The following is a 21,988-nucleotide window of genomic DNA, read 5'->3' as shown; positions in this document are numbered from 1 at the left end:
CTCCTGTGCATCCTTGTTCCCTGCATTCCACCTCCCTGTGCGCGTCTCCTGTTGCGTAGTTCCCGCAGCACACCAGCTGTTCCTTCTTTCGGTGTCATTGTTTAGTGACGTGCGAGTCTTGGTGACTTCCCATGAGCTGCTCTGTTGGCTGGCTGCCTTGCCCTGTTCTTCGCCGGCCTGTTCCTGCTCAGTCTTCAGGCCTTTTCCTGTTCTGTGTGCCTCACTTCTTCAAGCAAAAGTAAATCCTGTTTCCTTGAAATGTGAATATACTTTACTTATGACACTTACTAGATTTAAGGAAAATTCTGAGGTCTGAGTTTAAAAAAGAAAAGAAAAGAAAAGGAATACTGTTAAATAGCAAAAATAACTAATAAGAAAGGTGGTAGGAAACCATACAAGCCGATAGACTTTCCCAGGACTATGAAGTCCTGTAACCCTGCACACTAAACACTTTTATGGCTGTATTCTAATTTTTAACCACAGTGACCAAAACATGGGGCAATAAGAAGTCTGTATGATTACCAGACACTAGAAAAGGGCCCTTCCTGCCTTTTGGGGACTTAGAGATTTCGATAGTAAGCAGTGTACACATCCACGCAGGCTTGGGTAAGTTGCTAAGGTTATGCATTTTCTTTCTGTAAAGATGAACAGATTAGTGTTAGATGTGAAAAATTCGCCTCAAGGCAGATGAAATTATTTAGGGCATGTGAAATAGTATAAGAAGTGAAGAAGACTCTGATTCAGTTTCCCAAACTGCAAGAGCAAGTTTTAAACAGAGAGGGCTGGGGATGTAGCTCATTGGTAGAGTGCTTGCTTAGCATGGATAGCGCCCTGGGTTCAACCCCCAGCTTCACTGTGAATGAGCAGATGAATGAATGAATGTGTGAGCAGAATTGTAAAGCATTTTTTTGATTATAGGACATAATCGTTAAAGTAAAAATTTCAGGACTAGCAGATAATACAGAATCCCAAGGTAGCTTAAGAAAAATCTCTTAGAAATCAGAAAAAAGATGTAAAAAAATGGATATTTTGAGGGACTAGGGATATAGCTTAGTAGGTCCCTGCGATCAGTCCCCAGCATGAATGAATAAATGAATGAATTATAAAATGGGTATTTTGAGAGATGACTGAGAACACATAAAGACCCCAGATCTGTGTGATAAGGAGTGAAATAGTGGAGAGAGACCTGAGCTGAAGAGACCTTGGATCCGAAGGATAAAGAAAAAAATCCTGCAAGGAAGACAAGTTGTCTTTAGGGAAGAACAAATTGAGATTAGCTCAGACTTACCTTCCCTGACACAAGATGATGGAGAAATGTCAGTAAAGTGCTGGGAGAAATGGAACAGTTATAGAAAGTAGATTTGGACAGTGAATTAAAATCTACAGTTAACTAATTATGATTATAGTTGTGAAACTTACTGTAAGCAATAAATATTTTTAAATAATTGAAAAGTGCAAAAAAATGGATACAAAGTTGTAGATTACTTGAAGAAAATAAGGGGCATTGTGCTGTATGAAGAGATACAATTAGCGGTTTACTAACAAGGCTTTATTAGAATATGCTTTTACATTAGCAGAAAAATACAAGTTAAAACTTTTTTCTTTGATTTTTTATTTTGGCACTAGGGATTGAACTGAGGGGTGATTAACCACTGAGCCATATCCTCTGCCCTTTTTATTTTTCCCTTTGAGACAGGATCTCTGTTAGCACAAAAGGATCCAGCTGGATGCAGACCTCACTCCATTCAGGGACAGAGTTTCATGCCTCTGTTAGACTCACTCTCCTGGTGGAAAATGAGCCCCTGAACAAAGGAGGGAACCAGGTTTATGTTGGTTATACTGAGAGGTGCCTTAATTAATGAGTGTGTCAGTTTGGTCACTCAGGAATTTGGGGGTTGTTTTACTGGGTGAAATGGGAGGGAGTCTGGGATCAGTGGTCAGTCTCTGGGATTTATCTTAATGGGCCTAATGGAGAGCCTGGGGCCAGTGTTTGGTATCTGGAAAAGGATTTGTTTAGGGAGAATCAATTCTTTGGTCTCTTCCCAGAGACTGCCTTTCTAGGTTTTATGGACACTTCCCCTCCAGGGTTTGTTTTGTCACTGGGAAGAAATGTTTTAAGAAAGGAGCATTGCTCTCAATGTATAGCTTTCTTTCTCACTTACTCCCCTTTCCTAGGTCTCACTATTCGGGGGGTTGTCTTTTTCCATTTCTAATAGTCTTACTAAGTTGCTTAGAGCCTTGCTAAGTTGCTGAGGCTGGCTTGGAACTTGGGATCCTCCTGCCTCAGCCTCCTGAGTCACTGGGATTACAGATGTGCACCACCACACCCAGCTTCAAACGTGTTTTTTTAAAAATTTAAGACCAATCCTTAGTAGACTAGAAATGGTATTTTAACTTTTAAATAGAGAAACAAAGAAAACTTGGTTGATACAGCAAAAGACGAGGGGAAAGAAAATAAGGAAACATAGAAAACAGCAGTTTTTAAATTGAGTGAAGGAAGAAATCAATGAATTTGGTCAAAGTCTATAAAGCAAGGAAAAAATATTAATGAACCAAATGTTTAAAATAACGAAATGAATCAAAACTTTGGAATGAAGGAAGGAGTATAAACAAAAAGTAGAAATAAATAAGATAACTCCTCCCCTGCCCCCCAAAAAAACCCAGGTGGATTTGACCTGTGGTGATAGTCTAAAAATTCTAATATCAACAGATATAATCTAGAGATATAATATAAAACAAAACATCATCTCCAAGTTAATTTTGGGACTATAAGATTGGTCAGTGCAAGGGAATGTAATATAATTTGCTGTAAGTGAACGAAGGAGAAAAACAATATTGATAACAGTTAAATAGCAGTAGAAATTTTTAAATACTTAGGAATTAAGTACTTAAGCTTAACAAGAAATGTGTTGAATTTATTTTAAAAAACGAAGCTCTATCAAGTGACAAGGAAGACTTAAGTGGAAAAACAAATTAATTCCTGATAGAAGAGTAGGTATTATAAAGATTTCACTTCTGTCCAAATTGACATATTTATACTGTAATTTAAAAAATGTCATTGTGAAGAAAGTTCAAATTTAAGGTTCCTCTGAAAGAGTAAGCAGTTCAGAAGAATCAAGACAATATTTCAGCCTCTCCACAGCCTGCAAAAGCTAGGTGTTGTTGAAAGTGAGACAAAATCTCATCTGCATCTTTGTTTTTTATTTTTTTATTTTTAGTTGTAAGTGGACACAATACCTTTATTTTATTTTATTTATTTTTATGTGGTGCTGAGTATCAAACTCAGTGCCTTACATTGCTAGGCAAGTGCTGTGCCACTGAGCTACATCCACAGCCCCTCTGTGTCTTTCTTGACAAGATAGTCACTTGATCCAAGAGTTCCATTTTTAAGAGGTGGTCAAGAAATGCTTTGAAATATATGTACAGATTTATTTAAGAATATTCACCATATTGCTTTAATAATGGTGAAGTTTGGGAAATCTAAGTTGTCTAGGGAGGCAGAGCCTTATGAATGAGTTAGTACCCTTCTAAAGTGGCTTGGGGAAGCCTGATTCCCCTTCACCCTGTGTAGACTCAACAAGGTGGTGCCACTTTTGAGGCAGAGAGCAAGCCCTTGCTAGATCCCACATCTGCTAATACCTTTATCTTAGACTTCCCCAGGCTCCAAAACTGTGAGCTATACATTTCTGTAGTTTGTAATTACCAAGTTTAAGGTACTTTGTTACAACAGCCTAAAAAGACTAAGACAAAATAGTCACTAAAGTGTGGGGGGAGCTGGGCGTCATGGCTTATGCCCCTAATCCCAGTTACTCTGGAGACTGAGGCAGGAGGACCACAAGTTCAAGCCAACCTCAGCAACTGAGTAAGAACCTGTCTCAAATTAAAAATAAATAAATAAATAAATAAGGCAGCACTGCAGGAAAAAGAAGAAAAGAGTAGGCACAGTGCAGTGGCACATGCTGTTGCCCCAGCTCCTCAGAAGGCTGAGGAAGGAGAATCACCTGTACCTGGGAGTTGGAGGCCAGCCTGGGGCAACATAACTGGGGGTGGTGCTGGTTACCATGTGGGCAGGAAAAGATACCCACATTTTAAGAGATGAAAGCAGGTGGATGTGTGATATGCCTGCATACGCGTGTGCTTGTGAACAATTTAAAGTACGGTAGTCCTGTGTTTGCTTTTACTTTCCATGGTTCCAGTTACTTGAGTCAACCACAGTCCAAAAACTTTAAGCGGAAAATTCCAGAAATAAGTCATAAATGTCAAATTGCATGCTATTCCAAGTAGTGTTTGAGTAGCGTGTCAGTCTGCTGCTGCCCTGCCTGACACGTGAGCCATCCATTTGCCCAGTGTGTTTCCACACTGTATATGCCGCCCGCCTGGAGTCGCTTGGCAGTGCACTGCCTGCATTCAGGTGGCCCTAACCCTCATGCTCCAGAGAGCAAGAGTGGTGATGCTGGCAGCTCGGCATGCCAGGAAGGAGCCAGGTGTGCTGCCTTCAAGAGAAAAGGGGCGTCCTCAAGAAGGCTGAGACTGATGGTAAGAAAAATCTATCTGAAATTGTAAGGAAGGGAAAAAGAAATTTGTGCTAGTTTTGTGTTTATCTCAAACTGCCAAGTTATGGCCGTAGTGCTTAAGTGCTGAGTTGAGATGGAAAAACTTTCAGTGATTGGTTTCAGTACCATCCGCAGCTTCAGGAGTCCACTGAGTGTTCGGGGATGTGGCCCACAGATAAGGGGTATGTATCAACTCCTCCATGAAGGAAAAGCCTACACATTTTAGGTCATTTTTTAAATGTGTGGTGGTAGACTCTTAATTTTCCTTTCTGCTGATCTAAGAGTCCTATATTATGACAAGAATATAAATTTATTAGATCGTAAAAATACTTTTCTCTGTTCAAGCAAAACATAGAAACTCAAAGGCCTCCTAGAATAGTGATACTGTATTTTCGCGGGCAGTGTCCTGAGGCTCTAACTGTGTTATAGCACAGTAATTAATTTTTCTTGAGACAGGACCTTACTAAACTTCCTTGGCTGTCCTCCGTCAGTCCCACCTTTATATCCTGAATAACTGGGTGTATAGGTACACACCACCACATCTGGCATAGCACAGTAAATTAATGTTTGTGATCTCATGAAAAGGTTAAATGTTCAAGGTATTACTTGTTTTAGAAGTCATGCATTTTAGAAATATTTCTATTAAAATTTTAATATTTTGTTGCACTTTAAAAGTATTGTTATCTAAAACTTTTCTTTAAAAAGGGTACCTGATAAGACTACGTGAATGACGTCAATCCATTTAAGTTAAAATGGTACAGGAAATGTTCAAATCAGTTAAGAGACAGATTTTTATAAAAACATCCATTTAAAGTTTAAAAATTTGCCATGTGGTGACTGCATGCTTGTAATCCCAGTGACTTGGTGGGCTGAGGCAGGATCATCAGTACAGCCTGGCAACTTACTGAGAACTTGTCTCTAAAAAGTAAAAAGAACTGGGGATGTAGCTCAGTAGTAGAGCACCCTCTGTGCAATCCCAACACCACACACACACACACAGATTTCCAAAATAAGTAATAAACCATTCTTAAAGATATTCAGCAAAAAGTGTTTTGTGTATTTCAGTTCCAATAACTAAGCACACTGCATTGAAAAACTCCCCAAAGAGTTTATAATTCAGACCAGACTTTAGTTTCAGTTAATGGGGTTAATCCTAAGACAGTCTCCGGGAGACAACGTGTATGTGTCTCTCACACACACACACACAGAGTACTGCTTTGTTTTTATAGTTAAGGATTTCTTTTTTCTTTTCTTTTTTTTTTTTTTTTTTTTTTTTTTGGTGCTGGGGTTCGAACCCAGGGCCTTGTGCTTACAAGGCAAGCACCCTACCGACTGAGCTATCTCCCCAGCCCCTAGTTAAGGATTTCTTATTCTCTTAATCCTACAAAATAGTTTTTAAAACCATTTCCTTTTTTGTCTTAAACTTGTTACCATTTTATATCCAGGAAAGTAAACTGTTTTTGTTTTACGGAGTTGGATAGTTTTACATGGGACTTACAAGTACTTACCTTTCAAGCTATTTGATACATCAAGAATAGGTAAATTGTACTAGCTATTAATGGGTCATGGAAATTTTATTATATTTAAGTATATGTTGATGTACTTTCTAAAAGTTCGTGTCACTTGAAGAGCCAAATGAACCTGACGTTTTTGGTGTAATGGGAGCACAAGCTGGTTATGTTATTTTGTAGTCAGGAAGATTAAGACCTGGTTTTTAAAAAATATTGCATGACTTTTTTTAATTGAACCATAGACTAGAAAGAGTTCAAAAGCAAAGACATTTGATGATGTGCGAAAGCATTCATTTTAGCTCCTTTTTTTTTTAGCCTTATGAAGATGTATTTCACACACTGTGAACTCTTCCCATTAAAATGTAGTTTAGTGGTTTTTAGTGTATTTTACAGATGTGCAACTGCATCTTAATTTTAGAATGTTTTCAACAGTCCAGAAAGAGACTAAATATACATTGTGAGTCCTCATTCACACACACACACACACACACACACACAAACACCCAGACCAGATTATTTCCACTAATATTTTCTGCCTCTGGATTTGCCTCTTCTGTACATTTTACCAAACCCAATCATAACAGTGTAGTCTTCTGGGTCTGGCTTCTTTCACTTAGAAAGTGAAATTAGAAAGTAATGTCCTTAAGGTTAGTCTGTGTGGTTGCATATGTCATTGTTCCATTTTTCCTTACAGATCAGTAGGTTGCATCATATGAATAATACTGCATTTTATTTACCTGTTCATCAGCTGATGGACATTTAGTTGTTTTTGAACACCGTGCACAAGCATTATGTGACTTAAGTGTTCACTTGTGTTGGTGTGGGTCCTGGAACAGAATGGCTGGGCTGGTTCATAAGGTAACTCTGGTTGGCACTTTCCCGCAGTGACTGTGCCACTTAACCTTCATTTGTTTACTTATTCATTCATTCACTCACTCATTCATTTTTTTTGTGGTGCTGGGGATTGAACCTAGGGCCTTGTGCTTGACAGGCAAGCACTCTACTAACTGAGCCCTACTCATTTATTTAGAAGTATAAGTACACAAATTATAAACAAATGCTTAACAAGTTTTTACAATATATATATATATCTATAATAAACACCTAAATCAATATGTAACTACACCACAGAAGACTTCCTCGTGCCTTTTCAAACAGGGGACCATTGTTTTGACTTCTGTCATCATTGAATAATTTCGCTGCTTATTTCCATAGTGGGAATTTCAGGCATGTTCTTCCTTCTGTCTGGCTTCCATTGTTCCCCAGTGTGTCTGAAACTCGCCCATTTCCGTCTGTAGCAGTGGGGCCGTTCTTTTTGATCCTGTTGTGTCGTGCAGGACTCTGCGTCCTTCGAGGACGCCACGTGCTCCTGTTCCTCTGGCAGCCACCGGGGAGCCCCGCTTCACCCCGCTTCACTCCAGGGGGAAGCTCTTTCCGACGCTGAGCCTTGGGTGGGCAGATGGGAGGCCGCCCTGGCCGCCAGTTCCCGCCCGCGTGCAGCCTCCCTGGGGAGGCGAGGGCGGCCTGGCCTCTCGCTGCGAAAAGGAATCCTGCTGGTGACTTAAAAAAAAGTGTTTAGAATCTTAAGTAGGAAGAACTTTCACTGGGTGACTGTCCATTCGAGGAGATCACCAAGTCCACCGGGCAACGCCGGTACCGGCGCACTGGCCGGCCCGCATGCGCCGCGAGAGCAGGAGCGCTGGCCACGTGTTCGCGCGTGGCTGGATCAGAGCTGCTGCTGATCCGTCTCGCCCTCCAGGGTGCAGGAGGCCAGAGGCTGGTGATTTGTGTGCAGTGCACTTTTGGAATTTCTTATTCATGAGCCCTGGGGTTTCTGGGAACCCCTAGATGCTCAGGTAGTACCTTCAGGCACAGTTATTGCTTATTTATTGAAGAAGAGCTGAATAATAAGAAAATATCCTAAGTCCTGCATTTCAGCCCGGAATTACTGAAACACAACAGAATTGTTTCTGTAGTAGAGTCATTATGGTTTCTTAATTCAAGCCAATGGTACAGAAATAAATTTCAAGAGGGATTGATATATGTATGAAATAACAAGAGGCAAAGTAATAGGAGAAAGTAGACACGTTAAAAGTAGGCACGTGCTGAGTGGCACATACCTGTAATCCCAGTGACTCAGGAGGCTTAGGTAGGAGGATTTCAAAGCCAGCCTTAGGGACTCAGCAAGACCCTGCCTCAAAATACAAAATAAAAAGGGCTGGGGATGTAACTCAGTGGTAGAGTAGCCCTGGGTTCAATCCTTAAATACAGCTAAGGAGCTAGGTGAATTTTTCTACCAAATAGTAAATAATGGTTAAGTTCCATTTTCAGATGTTATTCCTTTGTTTATGTTATACATTATCCTTCCAAGAACTGAGTTTATGCTACCTGTTACATGAGAACCTATTTTTAAAATGGTTGAAAAAATGTACCATGATTTATTCAACCCTCTTTTCTCTGTCTTTAAGCATTTAGGTTATTTCTAGTTTTTCAACATTGTAAATAACTGTGAAAGATAGCTTTGTGGCTGAGTTGCCTATGTTTTGGATCATTGCTACTAAACAAGAAATAACTAGTGACTCAATTCTTTCTTTTTTTTTTTTTTTTTTTTTGAGTAAAAATCACATTTTAAAAAATTTGGATTTAAATTTTTTGGTTAAGTTATACTTTAAAACAAAGATTCTTGTCATTTAAGTTCAGTTTTCATTTAAAAAGGCATGGTTTGTTAGATCAGTGGTTTTCATCTGGGTATTGATGGAGTTATGTGTGTTTGTGGTACATTTTACTGTCCAGGGACATTTGGCAACGTTTGGAGAGATTTTGGGTTCACAGTTGGAGGGAGGGTTGCACTGACAAGCACTGAGTAGAGGACAGGGTGCTGCCGTTAAGCATCACGGAATGCACCAGGCAGCCCACCCCGAAGAAGGGCCCAGCCCAGAGGGTCAGTAGTGCTGAGTTGAGAAACCTTGTCTTAGCAGTTTTACTGCTGACAGGAAGCATTCTTGATGTGTCTGGGAGCACTGTTTGTGGGTTCTCTGCTACAGAAGAAGACATTTTTAGCATCAGAACATCAGTAGAGCTGGTTTTGCAATGTATGAGTACTAGTGAATAACTCAGCTCTCTGTCTTACCAGTCTTATTTTGAGAAACACCATGCATTTTATTATGTGTATGAAATGCTTATGCAATTACTTAAGTCTTGCATGTTGCTCAGAGTACCCTATCTGCATCAGATGTATTTATTTTTGAGGTTTGGTTGTGCTGTGTGTGTTAGTTAAGAGACCTGATTTAACTGTATGGGAAATAAAATAATGGACTTAAGAGGGGGTTTTATTTTTCACGAGATGAGGTTTTGGAGATAGGAGTTTAGGACTGCTGCTTTGATTTCATGATGTCACCACACTTGTCCCTCTGTTCTTCTTAGCTTTTCTTGGAATGTGCTGTTGACCTTGTGGTCACGAAGATGTCTCTTCCCATCCCTTCACCCCAGGACACCAAAACCTGCTTTTCAGGCAGACCCCAGTGAGGGACAAAGGTCTGCTGAACCAACTTTTTGTTGAATGTTTTGGTTTTGAGGCAAGGTCTTCTGTGTTGCCTGGACTGGTCTCAGACTCGTGGGCTCAGGTGATCCTCTCACCTCAGCCCGCTGTATAGCACCTTTTCCTGCAGCCCAACCTGGTGATCTTGCTTATTCCCATTAGCTAGACTTTGTCACCGACATCCTGTAAGGGAGGCTGGGAAATAACAGGTTTTTAGTTGGGTCCATTGTAAATCAGAAAATAAAATCAGAAGCCTTTAGTAAGAAAGAAGGGATGGTGGAATAGGCAGCTAGTGCACATCCCTTGGGAACTGTCTTTTAAACCATGGGGCTTCCTTGTCTTCCCAGGTTCACTGAAATTAAAGAAAGTATGGAGAACAAGTGTAACACTGGAGATTTGAAAGAGTGGATTCACTGTAAGAGTTCTTTTAATTATTAACCTGGGAAAATAAAACATTTATATTATGACTATTTCTTCAGCCCAAGGGCTTGGAACAGGATTTGGCTGTTCCATTTTTTTGTAAATTTTAAATCTCTTCCCTGCTATTCTAATTTGGGGCCCTCCTTCTTTTATTTATTTATTTATTTTTCAATGTTGGTGACCTTTTGTTACCAAATAAGTGTGTTTTTCTAGGCAAAGTGTAGGAGTCAAACTGACACGTGGGCTTCACTGGAAAGTGGGTGCATGTGTGAACAGAAGTCTTAAAGAAGGGCTGGCGTCCTGTCCTCTTTGCCTTCTTCCCTGTGCATTTTTAAAACTCCCATCTACAATAGCAACAAAGCCTATATTTTCTCAGAATAAATCTTTAGCATACCTTTATGAAGAAAAGTATAAAATGAATTAAAATATCATGAATTATAACACAAATGGGAAGAATAAATAGGGCAACTTGCCTTTCCACATTATTTACAGATTTGTAGTAACTATAGTTTGTGTCTCAAGGATAAACGTGATTCTGTGAAATAGAATGAGGGTCTAGAAACAGACCCATGCATGTATGGAAATTGTTTTATGATAGCATATGTTACTGATAAATGCAAAAATCAAGTGATACTAAGACAATTAACTTTCCATTTGGAAAGAGTAAAATGAAATTCCAGTTGTACACCTCAGACCAGTAGAGTGTTATATATCTTACAAAAGTATTCTTATTTTGTTCACTTCCAGAAAAATTGAGATCAGGTTAGAAACTTGTGCATCATGTTCCATCAATAAAAACTTGGGAGAGGAGGAGTTATAAAAACTTGGGAGAGGAGGAGTTATCAGATCAACCCAGGGAGAGAAGAGGGAAACAAAGAGAAGGACAGAAACAGTGAAATAGAAAATAATGGTAAAATAGGGTCTGCAACTATTTTATGGAAAAACTAATGAAAAAAATTTTACAATAAAAATAAAACTTTACTCATTTTGTGTTTGTCTTGGTTTTATGGTGTGATTACAATTTATAGGCATCCTGTTTACACTCATGAATCCTATGAATTATTAGAAGTCTTTTTTTTCCCTCATAAAAATTTTTCTTTCTCCCTCATTAAACACCAGGAACTCACAATTGAGTTTAAGGGCTCCTTGAAATTAGGTGGAAGTTTAACAAAATACATACAGAGAATATTTTGATTCTTCTCCATAGAGTTTCTGCACTAGGCCAAAAGAGTAAAGATATGAACTAGAAAGTTACCTGTCTGGGGCTTGTGAGGTGGATGTTACAGACAAGAGAGTAAAGAACCCTCCAAAAGGGTGTTCATCATAAAAGGAATAATTTATTTACGTTCAATGTATGAATCTGTTTGCTAACGTAACTTTTGAAATGCTTTTTCTTCTTTGTACTACTAGTATGAGCAAAAACTCAATTTAATCTTTATAGTTAAAGCACACTTTTTTTGGCAGGGAGGTGATGTTTGTTTTCACCTGATGAAGTCCTGGAATATTGTTCCATCTGGGAGGTAAAAGCTGGCAGTGCTGGCTTTGCTAGGTGGCTGGGAGGTTAGTACAAACACACCTCAGATTCTCTTCCCCAGTGGAATACAGAAAACCTTTAAGGATCTAGAAATGAGCCTCAGGCCTAATGGTTATTGCTCATCACTTATGACTCTAGAAGTAAATTTTGGGGATATTTCTTCTCTCAAATTAATTATGTGACATTAAAGAAATCATATAAGAATTTTTAGGATAGATGCTCCAGAATTTAGGTAGACCCCGTAAGACAGTTTTAGTAAGAATTCAAGTGTGAGATATCAGATAACCTCCATCGCATTAATTCTGTTTCATAAAGTGTTTTGTGCTTGGTCATAGGTGCTGAATAGAGCCTGTGCTAAGCAGGTAGTGGACAGAGAGCACAGATGGTGCCTCTGAAGGGTCTTGCTTGGTACTGGGGACTGCCACTCACTAGCTGTTTGTCCTTTGGCAGATTATTTAGATCTCATATATGAAATGGGAAGAGAATTGTTTCTCTTAGTGTTGTGAAAGTAACAGACGACAGACCGTGTGCTTTGCACAGTACTTGGCATACTTTAAGTTCTTAATAGTGTTATTCTACACTGGTTGAGAAAGTATGTTTTGCTGTATAAAATTTAAGAGGGATATTAAAATATATTTTTGTTATTTTAAGGAAATTCGAAATGAGTCCCATGACTATCCTCATAGAGTGGCCAAGTTTCCAGAAAACAGAAATCGAAACAGATACAGAGATGTAAGCCCATGTAAGTACTCGTGGGTTCGTGTGCATGTGTATGTTTTTTGGATTGTTTCAGGAGACAGGATACAGTGAAGAGGAGAATTTTGGGTCAGGGTTGATAAGTTCAGTAATTTTTAAAATTTACAAGAATACATTTTTCTTTTCTCTCCCTCCTTCCTTCCTTCCTTCCTCTGCTTGCCTGCCTGCCTTCTGGTACTAGGGTTAGAACCCAGGGCCATGCATGTGCTAGGTAAGCACTCTCCCGCTGAGCCACATGCCCTACCACTAGTTTCATAATATATATTCTTAAAAGAAAAACTTGAAGGCATAGTATAGTAGAAGAAAAAATAATTACCTACAATTATTTCATTCTTCAAATACAGTTGCCATTGTTTTGGTGTAAATTCTACAACGGTTTTTTTACTTAAGTAGTCATAATCATTATACATGTGTCTGTATGATATATTCATATATGTACTTCATTTTTATATTATTCCATGATCTTTGTAAATATTTCTTAAAACATTTATTGGTGTAATTTTGTCCCCTCCTTTTTCCTAATTACAAAAGTAGTGTGTACTCACTGCAGAAAACTTAGAAAACAGAGGAAAGTGTAAAGGAAAAAAACTAATTTAAAAACAGTAACTTTGGGGTTTATAGTTTTTTAGTATTTTTTTCTGAATAATAATAATATGTTTATCCTTTTAATTCAAAATTAGAATCTTGAGCATACTGACTTGTACCTCTTCCTACTTGGTAAACTTGGTACATGGTAAACATCTCCTGTTATAAGCAGATGTTCAGTGGTTTGGCTGTATGATTCTTTTTCATAATAGGTCCCCATTATTGAACCCTTAGATTGTGATGCAGAGGCACACATACACAATTTTGTAAATGACTGCAATTCTCAAGTTTTTCAGTGTGTTCATCATGAGATGACTTTATTTTTTGCTCTGTTCATACAACTGTTTCAGATACTAAATTAGGCTACCTTCCTATTTATCTTGTTCCCTGTGTTTAATTTTAATGGGCTAACCATAGGTTTTCTCTTTAGGGCTCGTTGTTAGAGAGTACTTTAAAAAAACATCTGGAGTTGGTCTCTTTTTGGCTTCTGCTTATTTCTGGTTCTTTCCCCTGGTTACTAGGGTATGCTGCTGATGTACCATGCCTTCCTGTGTAGGCTGAACCACACTCTGTTCAAGGCCACAAACTGTACAACTTTATTAACCTTGTGTTCCTTGATTTATGGGGTAGATATTTAGCGTCTGGATATACCTCTGAAAAATCCATTAGTTACTGGATGTAAAAAATTTACACTTTAGTTCTTACATGAACAGAATATTTTTCTTTATGTTGACAAGTACGTTTCCCTGTGTGACTAATTTTGGGCAGATTAAATAAGTTTATTATAAGTTACTTATAAAATACAATGTTTCTCTTAGATCCATTTTTCCTTGCCAGTTAGAAGTGTTTGTGAAGATAAGTAGCTAGAAATGTGGTTTTCCACTTTCTTAGTTATAGTGTACTTGATGATAGATAGACTTCCTGTGAAACCTGTGGTTCACCATGGTGACAGTTCTGGTATGGGTGTGTGTTCAGGGAATGGGGGTCTGAGCAGTAATTCTAGCATCTTGGTGTTCCCTCACCCCTCCAAGTCTCTGGTTAAGAATCAACTGAGCTAGAAAGACTAGGTCTCTAGTTAGAAGTTTTGAAGACATACTTTCCAGTTGTGCCCTATGCTTTGTTGCCTTTAATTTTTAAAAGCCTTTTTTATTTTGATAATTATAAATTTGCGTCCTGTTGTAAGAAATAATACAGAGAGATCTGGTATTCCCCTCCCCCAGTTTCCCCCATGTTAACATCTTGCATAACTACAGTACGGTATGGCTGCTAGGAAAGTGACCCTGATACCATCCATGCAGGTTCTCAACCAGTTTTACAGGCACCTGTATGTAGGTGTGCAGTTTCATTGTGCGAAAATTCATGTGGTCAGCACCATCTCGGGTAGTAGTTGCATCACAAGATTATTTGTGCTACCCTCCTGTGACCATGACCACTGTGCTTCTGCCCTCCTCCCTTAACCCCAAAATTGCCTTTAATTGTTTTGTATTTGTTATAATTGCAGTCCTTGTGTGTGCTAAACTATATTTAAGTTCTTTCTTTCCTTAATTTTTTCAAGTCGATCTAAATGGAGAAATTTTTAAAATTGAAATCGACACTTTTTATGAGTTAGATATTTGTAACTTAACTCTCAAGTATACAAGTAAGTAAAAGTCTTGAGACTTATCACCTAACCTTTACACATTCTACCTGGCTATTGGATACCTGCAATTGAAGGCTAAAGAGACCTCTGTTTAAAATGTGCTTGTCAATGCTGGATTTGGTTGTACATGCCTGTAACCCCAGGACTTGGGAGACTGAATCAGGAGGATTACAAGTTTGAACACAACCTCAGCAACTTAGTGAAATCCTAAGCAACTTAGCAAGATCCTGTGTCAAAATAAAAAATAAAAAAGCGCTGGGAGTCTGACTCAGTGGTTAGGCGCCCTGTTAAATCCGCAGTACCAGAAGTATGACTTGTCCAGGGCTGAGCTCTAGCTTGGTGGGAGAGCGCTTATGAAGCCCCGGCAGGGCTCTGGTTCAGTCAGCCTTGCATCCATGGTCATTGGTGCCAGGCTCTTCTTCCTGTGTGTGTGCTTTCTCGGTGAAGAGGAGTCAGCCTTGTGAGCCTTGTGTAAGGAGGAGGCGTTTCCTGCTCAGAGGAGGTGCTGCTCTGTACTTGCTTCTCTGCCCTGCTGCCCCTCTGCCAGCACTTCCAGTCTTCTGGGAGCAAACCCTTGGGGGGTTCTTGCTCCTCCTTTGCCCTGGTTGAAGCCTGGCTCCCTGGGGCAAACATCTACTCATGAGCTCTCTCAGTAAGGGCTGCTTATTCTTGCTTCCCATGTCACCCCAGGATCTCCAGCTCTAAGACTCTTGCCATCTGGACACCTCCCAACACTGCTGTGGGGTCCAGCTTTCCTTCCCTTCCTGTCTTCCTAGTGTCTCACTATCTTGCCTGTCACCCTCCTTTCCTCCCCAGTACCACCTTCATCCTGGTGACTTCCTGTCTCTGCGTGAGCACCATGGACACCTAGCCTTAGAGTTCCTACACTTCTTCAGCTTTCATGGCTTTGCCTTCAGTCATCTTCACCCCTGAATTTTTTTCCCCTGGTATTGGGGGATTGAGCTCAAGATCCTGCATATGCTAGGAAAGTGCTGTACAATGAGCTGTGCCCATCCCTTTTCATTTTATTGAAATAGGGTCTCCCTAAGTTGCTTACACTGCCCTTGAATTTAGGGTCCTCTGCCTCACTGTCCCATGTAGCTTGAATTACAGGACTGTGCCACCATGCCCAGCCCACTCCTGAAGTTTTAGACTGTGCTGCTCTGAGTGCTACTTTCTGTCGTTCCAGCTCTTTCATTCTAGTTCTTTGACTTTGCCAGGATTTTTAGTTGTTTGACTATTTTATTTATTGTAGTATATTACTTAATAATTGCCTTGCTGGGGTTTTTTAGTTGTAGATGAACACAATACCTTTTTTTTTTTTTTTCCCCTAATGTGGTGCCCAGGATCGAAGCCGGTGCCTCACGCATGCTAGGCAAGCACTGTACCACTGGACCACAACCCCAGCCCTCCTTGCTCTTCTTGTTATTAATAAAAAAAAGATCTCTTCAGACCTTTGATTCCACCTAAGCTGGGAAGCACCAACCTTGGAATAATTAGTCTTTGATTTTTTCAGCCCTTGGGCCCCTGTGTACAGAATATCATCTTTCTTTCAGTTTTAAATTTTAAAAGTCAGGAAATAACTGGTCAGCTTGTGTTGTACCACCAGGCCGCTTCCTTCCCTGTGTGCTCATCCTTTTCTGAAATCCCAGAAGAGCCTTCCCTCCTGCTGCCTCTGCTGGGCCTCTGCCTCAGTTCCTTCTTTACTCTCATTGCCGCTCTCCTCCAAGTACCTCATTCTCCCCCCATCCTGGTTATATAGATATGCTTCAGTCTGCCTGTGTCAGCCCTCATTGCACCCCAGCCTCGCTTCATTCCCCACTGGACGCTCCAGTGTGCACGGGTACACAGGAGCACACCCTGCCGTTTGTCTCTCCCTACGGGTGCTTCCTGTCGCCCGTGCTTCTACCCTAGCCTCCCAGGGACACTGGTGTTCTAGTACTATTAACTTTCTGGTTTTCAGAGGCAGTGAGGGACCTTCTGACTCCACTTTGATGTGTGACATTATCAGTCATGCCTTTCTTCCCTGATACCATATTTTCTTGTATTGTTCTCTTCTCTGGCTGCTCACCCATTTTTAGGGCTTCTCTTTCTCAGGTTGCCTTTTTTCTTCAGGCTTCATCTGTCTCTCCTGTTTTATGAATAATCTCATCTTCAGTTTCCATCGCTGTACTTATGATTCCCAGTCTTATCTCCAGCCTGGTTCTCTCAGCCCGAGGCCTTCATGCAAGTCATCCCTCTCTGCTGAGCATCCTTTATCCTCCTCAAACTCAGTGTGAAGATGCTTGGACATTCAGTCACCCTTCCTCCCAAACAGTTCATCAGCGTACCCTAAACCTGCTCGTTCTGCCTCCTTCCCTGTGTTCTCAGGTGATACCGCCATTCGCACATGTGCTGAAGCCAGAAACGGACTGCTTACTCGCCTCCCACATCTGGTTAGTAACTGAGCAGTCATATCTCCATTTCTGTGTCGACCTTCAGATCTGTCCTGTTCTGTGCGTACTGGCAGTCCTTCCTGTCCTCTTTCTTCCTGGGTTGTCACAGCAGCTTCTGGAGTACTCCTTACCTCCTCCTGTTCCTGCCAGATCCATGCTCAGTTGACGTAGTGTGAGCTTTACATCACGCACTTTGGTGTTTTACTCCCCTCTCCTATTAGTGTTTTACAACTTTTAGGAACAAGTTGAAGTTCTGTAGCACTATCATTCTAGTCCTTTTGGGGATTGATCCTTTGTACACCTTGCCACATTTTTTCCTAGCCACTTTACTGTAAATTAATCATTTTAGTGAAACTGAACCACGTGGCATTCTCCTAGTGTTACTAATTTTAACACCTCTGTACCTTTGAATATATCTTTTTCATTTCAAAATCTCCTATTCTTCCTCTCTCTGATTCACTTCATTCAAATTCCTCTTCCTGAAAATAACCGTTCAGTATTCACTTTCCCATGAATGGCCCTCTCATTCAACAGAGGAGGTCATGGAGGTGGCCAAGGTCTTCCTCATACCTTATGTATTTGACAGTTGATAGTTTGTCTCAAAAAATTTGTTGGAACTAGCTATGTGTCTGACTCTGTTATGAACTGCTTCTGCCCATAACTTAGAGTTGGTCAGGTGTGTTGTGGATAGCAGAGATAACCCCATGTGGTAGAGCTGAGAGGTGCTCAGATCTGCCTGGAATTGGGAATGGCTTGCTTTGCTTCACACCGCCCCACCCCCCGCCCCCCATGGCTTCTAAGAGAATGAATGGTAGCTAGTTTAATAAAGAAAGGGGAATGGAAAAAGAATTTTCCAAAGGAATTCAGGGTCCCAGATCTTCCTTTTGTAGATTTGGGTTGGGTGTACATTACAGTATTGTTAACTGTACACACATTGTTGTACAACAGATTTCTGCAAGTTTTCCATCTTGCATAACAAACTGTACCTATTGAACAACCACTCCCCATTTTCTTCTACTAGCTCCTTGCTATTATTATGAAATCAGTTACTTTAGATACCAAATATATAAGTGGGGTCATGCAGTATTTATCTTTTTATGATTGGGTTATTTTACTTGGCATAATGTCTTCCACATTCATCCAAGTTTAAGGGAGATTGACAGATTGAGGATTCTAATTAGCATGGCAGATCATATAATCCATAGTTCATTGCTGCCACAAAGAGAATTCTCAGTAAACGTACTTTCTTTCTTTTTTTAATTTTTAGTTGTAGATGGACACAATAACTTTATTTATTTTTGTGGTACTGAAGCTCGAACCCAGTGCCTTACGCATGTGGGGCAAGTGCTCCACCACTGAGCTACAACCCCAGCCCCAGTAAACGTACTTTCTTAATGAGTTGCTGGGTGGGGAAGAAAAATTTACAGGCTTCCTGTCCATCTTCCCCTTTTCTCCCAGTGATCTCAACAAATGGTATAGCTACTTTGAGTGCAAATGTCTGTTTTAGCTCAGTGATTTGTATACAACTAAAGTTGCCTTAAGCAAACTGAATAGGATTATAGGGAGAAATTGCCAATCTGTGGTTATGTACTTCTGGGGGTTTGGGGTGTGGCAGCAGGTACTTGGGATTTAACTCAGGAATGTACTACCACTGAGCTACCAGACCCAGCCCTTTATATTTTGAAAACAGGGTCTTGCTGAGTTGCCCATGCTGACCTTGAAATTTGATCCTCCTGCCTGAACCTCCTGAGTTCCTGGGATTATAGGCGTGAGTCCCTGAGCCTGGTTCAAGGACTTCTTAATAAGACAAAATGTTTGTAAAGACATAGAAGATTTGGCTAACACTGTTAAGTTTAATATAATAAGAGAAATATATAGACCCTTATATCCAACAATTTAGAGAATGCATATTTTTCTAGAACTTCCTTAAACTCAAGTTAAGTAATAGTAATCAGAATAAGTATAGATTTAATGTAAATTTTAGGGTAACTTTGCTAATAACATTTTTCTTATCCCATCTAAAGTTTAAAAATACAGACCAAATATCAATTTATGCTTCACATTCTCAAAATCATTGATTTGTTTGTTTAATTTTGATACTGGGGGTTGAACACAGGGGTGGTTAACCACTGAGCCACATTCTTCGCCCTTTTTATTTTTTTATTTTGAGACAGGGTCTTGCTAAGTTGCTAAGGCTGGCCTAGAACTTGCACTTCTTCTGCCTGAGTTACTGGGATTACAGACATGCATCATGATGTCCAACTCAAAATTATTGTTGACAACTTTTTTTATTTAGGTTTTCTCATGAACTTATTAGAACTTGGGTTTTGGTTCTGTCTGCATGTTCCCCACCCCCACCCCTTATTTTTAATCTTCAGTTTCAATCAGTATTGAATCAAGCTATTTGTGCTTTTAATAATTTATTTTTTTATAGGCCATTAATGCACTGTGTTGGATTCAAGGAATAAGAACTAGAGTTCACAGTGAAGAAGTTAGGATTGATTAACTAGGGAAGGAGAAAACGTAAACAGCATGATAGCTCACAGGTACTTGAAGTCTCATGTGGAAAAAAATTATCTTGTGTTAAGTCCAAAATGTAAAACCAGAGTTCACAGACGAGTAACACTGCTGTGGAATTCCACATCAACACAGGCAGGATCTCTCCTGACTAAGCTATTTAAAGAGCTAGGGCAGTAGTTCAGTGGCAGAACATGCATGTGTGAGGCCCTGGGTTGGATCCCTGGAACTGCAAAAAAACCAAAAAACAAACAAGCAAACAAACAAACGTTTAAGCATGCAAGTGCACACTCTGAACCAGTGCATTCATGGTAGGTGTTCACGCAGAGTATGGGTTTTCCATTCGCAGTCTTCTAGAGAACATTCTGAATGAGTAACAGAAGGTTTGATGACTTTGAAAGATCTCTTTTGTGCTTCATTTCTTTCCTATTAATACCTGCCCCCCAAGCAGGTATTTTCAGTCTTGAAGTCTTGAAGACAAAGGTAGGTATCGAAGTCTTCTGAGAAGACCTCCTGCATGCCCTCTAGAAGTTACAGTTTTGATTCTGCACTTCATCCTTGTATTCTGGCACTTGCTTTCTGATTTTTATTTATTTATGTTTACTTTCTAGAGCAGTGGTTCTCAATAGGGGTGTTTACCTACCCCTAGGGGACATTTTGGAAGTTTATGGGAGGTTTTTTCTTCTGGTGTATTTTAGCTCAAATAATTACATAGGTCAAAGAACATATTTATTATAAATTACTTTCCATTTCTTTTTCCTTCATATTACAGTTAGAGCATTACTAAATTTCAAAACTATTTGTGTGTGATTTCTGTGCCTGAATAGTAGGGTAGTAAAGAAGGTATTAATAAGCTTCCCCTTCTTTCCCCAAGAATAATTGAATCTAAAACCACTTGGGGTTAGGTCTACACATGGAAGGCATATAAATAAGGGTGGTGGTGTCCTTGAGGGTTGTCCCCTTTGTGACTAGCAGGGAGAGCTAGAGTGAGCCCTGTGATGTTGGGTCAGCATGCTGTAAATGGACTGTTCTCAGTAAATATGGATAAACGGATAGGTACACATGTAGATGTACATATGCATGCATTTCCTAACCCTGTCCACTGAGAAGTCTTGGTAGCAGTAACATCCTATTAGTATTGACCATGCTTAGCTTTTGATGCCCACATTTCTTTAGCAGAGTGGCCAATCCTAGTAGGGAAAGGATAAAGAAGAACCTGGAGTGTCTGGTGGTGCCAGAAAGTAAGAACATGCTCAGAAACTGATGGGGGCCTGTCAGGAGGACACGAGGCCAACCTGAAGTCCACCAGCCACTGATTTGAGCTTTAAAATAATGATTATAACTTGTTGAATGAAATTAGGAGTTTGTGAGTCTATACAATATTAAGAAGCATGAATAAGTGGAAAATAGGGGAAGTTCTGCCTTTGTACAGGATGACAACTAATGTTGAAATGGATGGTTAACTTGATGGGTGAAAATTTCATCAGGAACAAGATATTTATAGAGTCTTAAAGTATCCCTCTACAAAATACTTAGATACAAGGAGAGGGATAGTAATGGTACAGACGAAAAGAACAGGAGAAAAGTCAGGATCCAGGCTGGATGAAGAGTTCTTAAAAAAGACACCAAAAGCACAACCCATCCAACTTCTTACAAAGCAAATGAAGTGGACTAGTCAGAATTAAAAGCTTTTACTTTGTGAAAGACATAATTAAGAGAATGGAAAGATGAATATAGGCTGGGAGAAAAATATTTGTAAATCACATATCTGAAGAACTCTTGTCTGGAAATATTGATAAAACTCTTAAAATTCAATAGTAAATAGAAACGGCCCAGTCAGAAAACAGAATAGCCAGGTTCAGTGGTGCACACCTGTAATCCCAGCTATGCAGGAAGCTGAGGCAGGAGGGTGGCAAAGTTGAGGTCAAGGTGGGCAACTTAGTAAGACCCTGTCTCAAAATAAAAAGACCTTGGAATGTAGCATAGTAGTAGAGTGATTGCCTCGCACGTGTGAGGCCCTGGGTTCAATTCTTAATACTGCAAAAAAAAAAAGGAGATGCACAGAGGGCAGGTAAGCACTTGAGCATATGAGAAATATCATTAACTATTAGAAATACAAATTAAAACCATAGTGGTCAAATATCATTACAACTAAAATAAAGAGACCACACAATACCCCAGAAGTGTGGAAATCCTAGCTAGGTATTGTGGCACACGCATGTAATCCCAGCAGTTTGGGAAACTAAGGCAAATTCAAGTCCAGCCTCAGAAATTTAGGAAGACACTGTCTCAAAATAAAAAAGTTCAAAAGAACTGGGAATCACTGGGTTCAATCACCAGTTCCAAAGTAAAAGAAAAGAAACTGGATCTCATACACGTCTGGTGGGAATTGAAAAAGGTCTAACCACTCTGGAAAATAGTTTGGCAATTCTTTAAAACTAAATGTATACTTTAAGGCCCAGCAGTTGCACTCTGGGACAGTAATCCCAGAGGAATGAAA

General features: G+C 39.8%; 1 protein-coding gene across 4 annotated transcripts in view; it reads left to right on the top strand.

Annotated features, from left to right (window-relative positions):
- Window positions 1–21,988, top strand: part of Ptpn2 (protein tyrosine phosphatase non-receptor type 2) — a 79,744-nt gene that overhangs the window by 11,279 nt on the left and 46,477 nt on the right. For 2 of the 4 annotated variants that reach the window (XM_047526415.1, XM_047526414.1), the window contains exon 2: window positions 12,208–12,298. The exons of 1 other annotated variant lie outside the window; for it this stretch is intronic. In XM_047526415.1, coding sequence (XP_047382371.1) covers window positions 12,208–12,298 — 91 coding nt within the window. Of the gene's footprint in view, window positions 1–9,949; window positions 10,018–12,207; window positions 12,299–21,988 lie in introns of all 4 variants that reach the window. One more of the 4 variants, XM_047526416.1, reaches the window with a different exon arrangement.

Source organism: Sciurus carolinensis, chromosome 15 (genome assembly GCF_902686445.1).
Source record: "Sciurus carolinensis chromosome 15, mSciCar1.2, whole genome shotgun sequence".
Taxonomy (NCBI): Eukaryota; Metazoa; Chordata; class Mammalia; order Rodentia; family Sciuridae; genus Sciurus; species Sciurus carolinensis.
The sequence above is the reverse complement of the archived record's forward strand: the minus strand, read 5'-3'. Positions and strand labels throughout refer to the sequence as shown.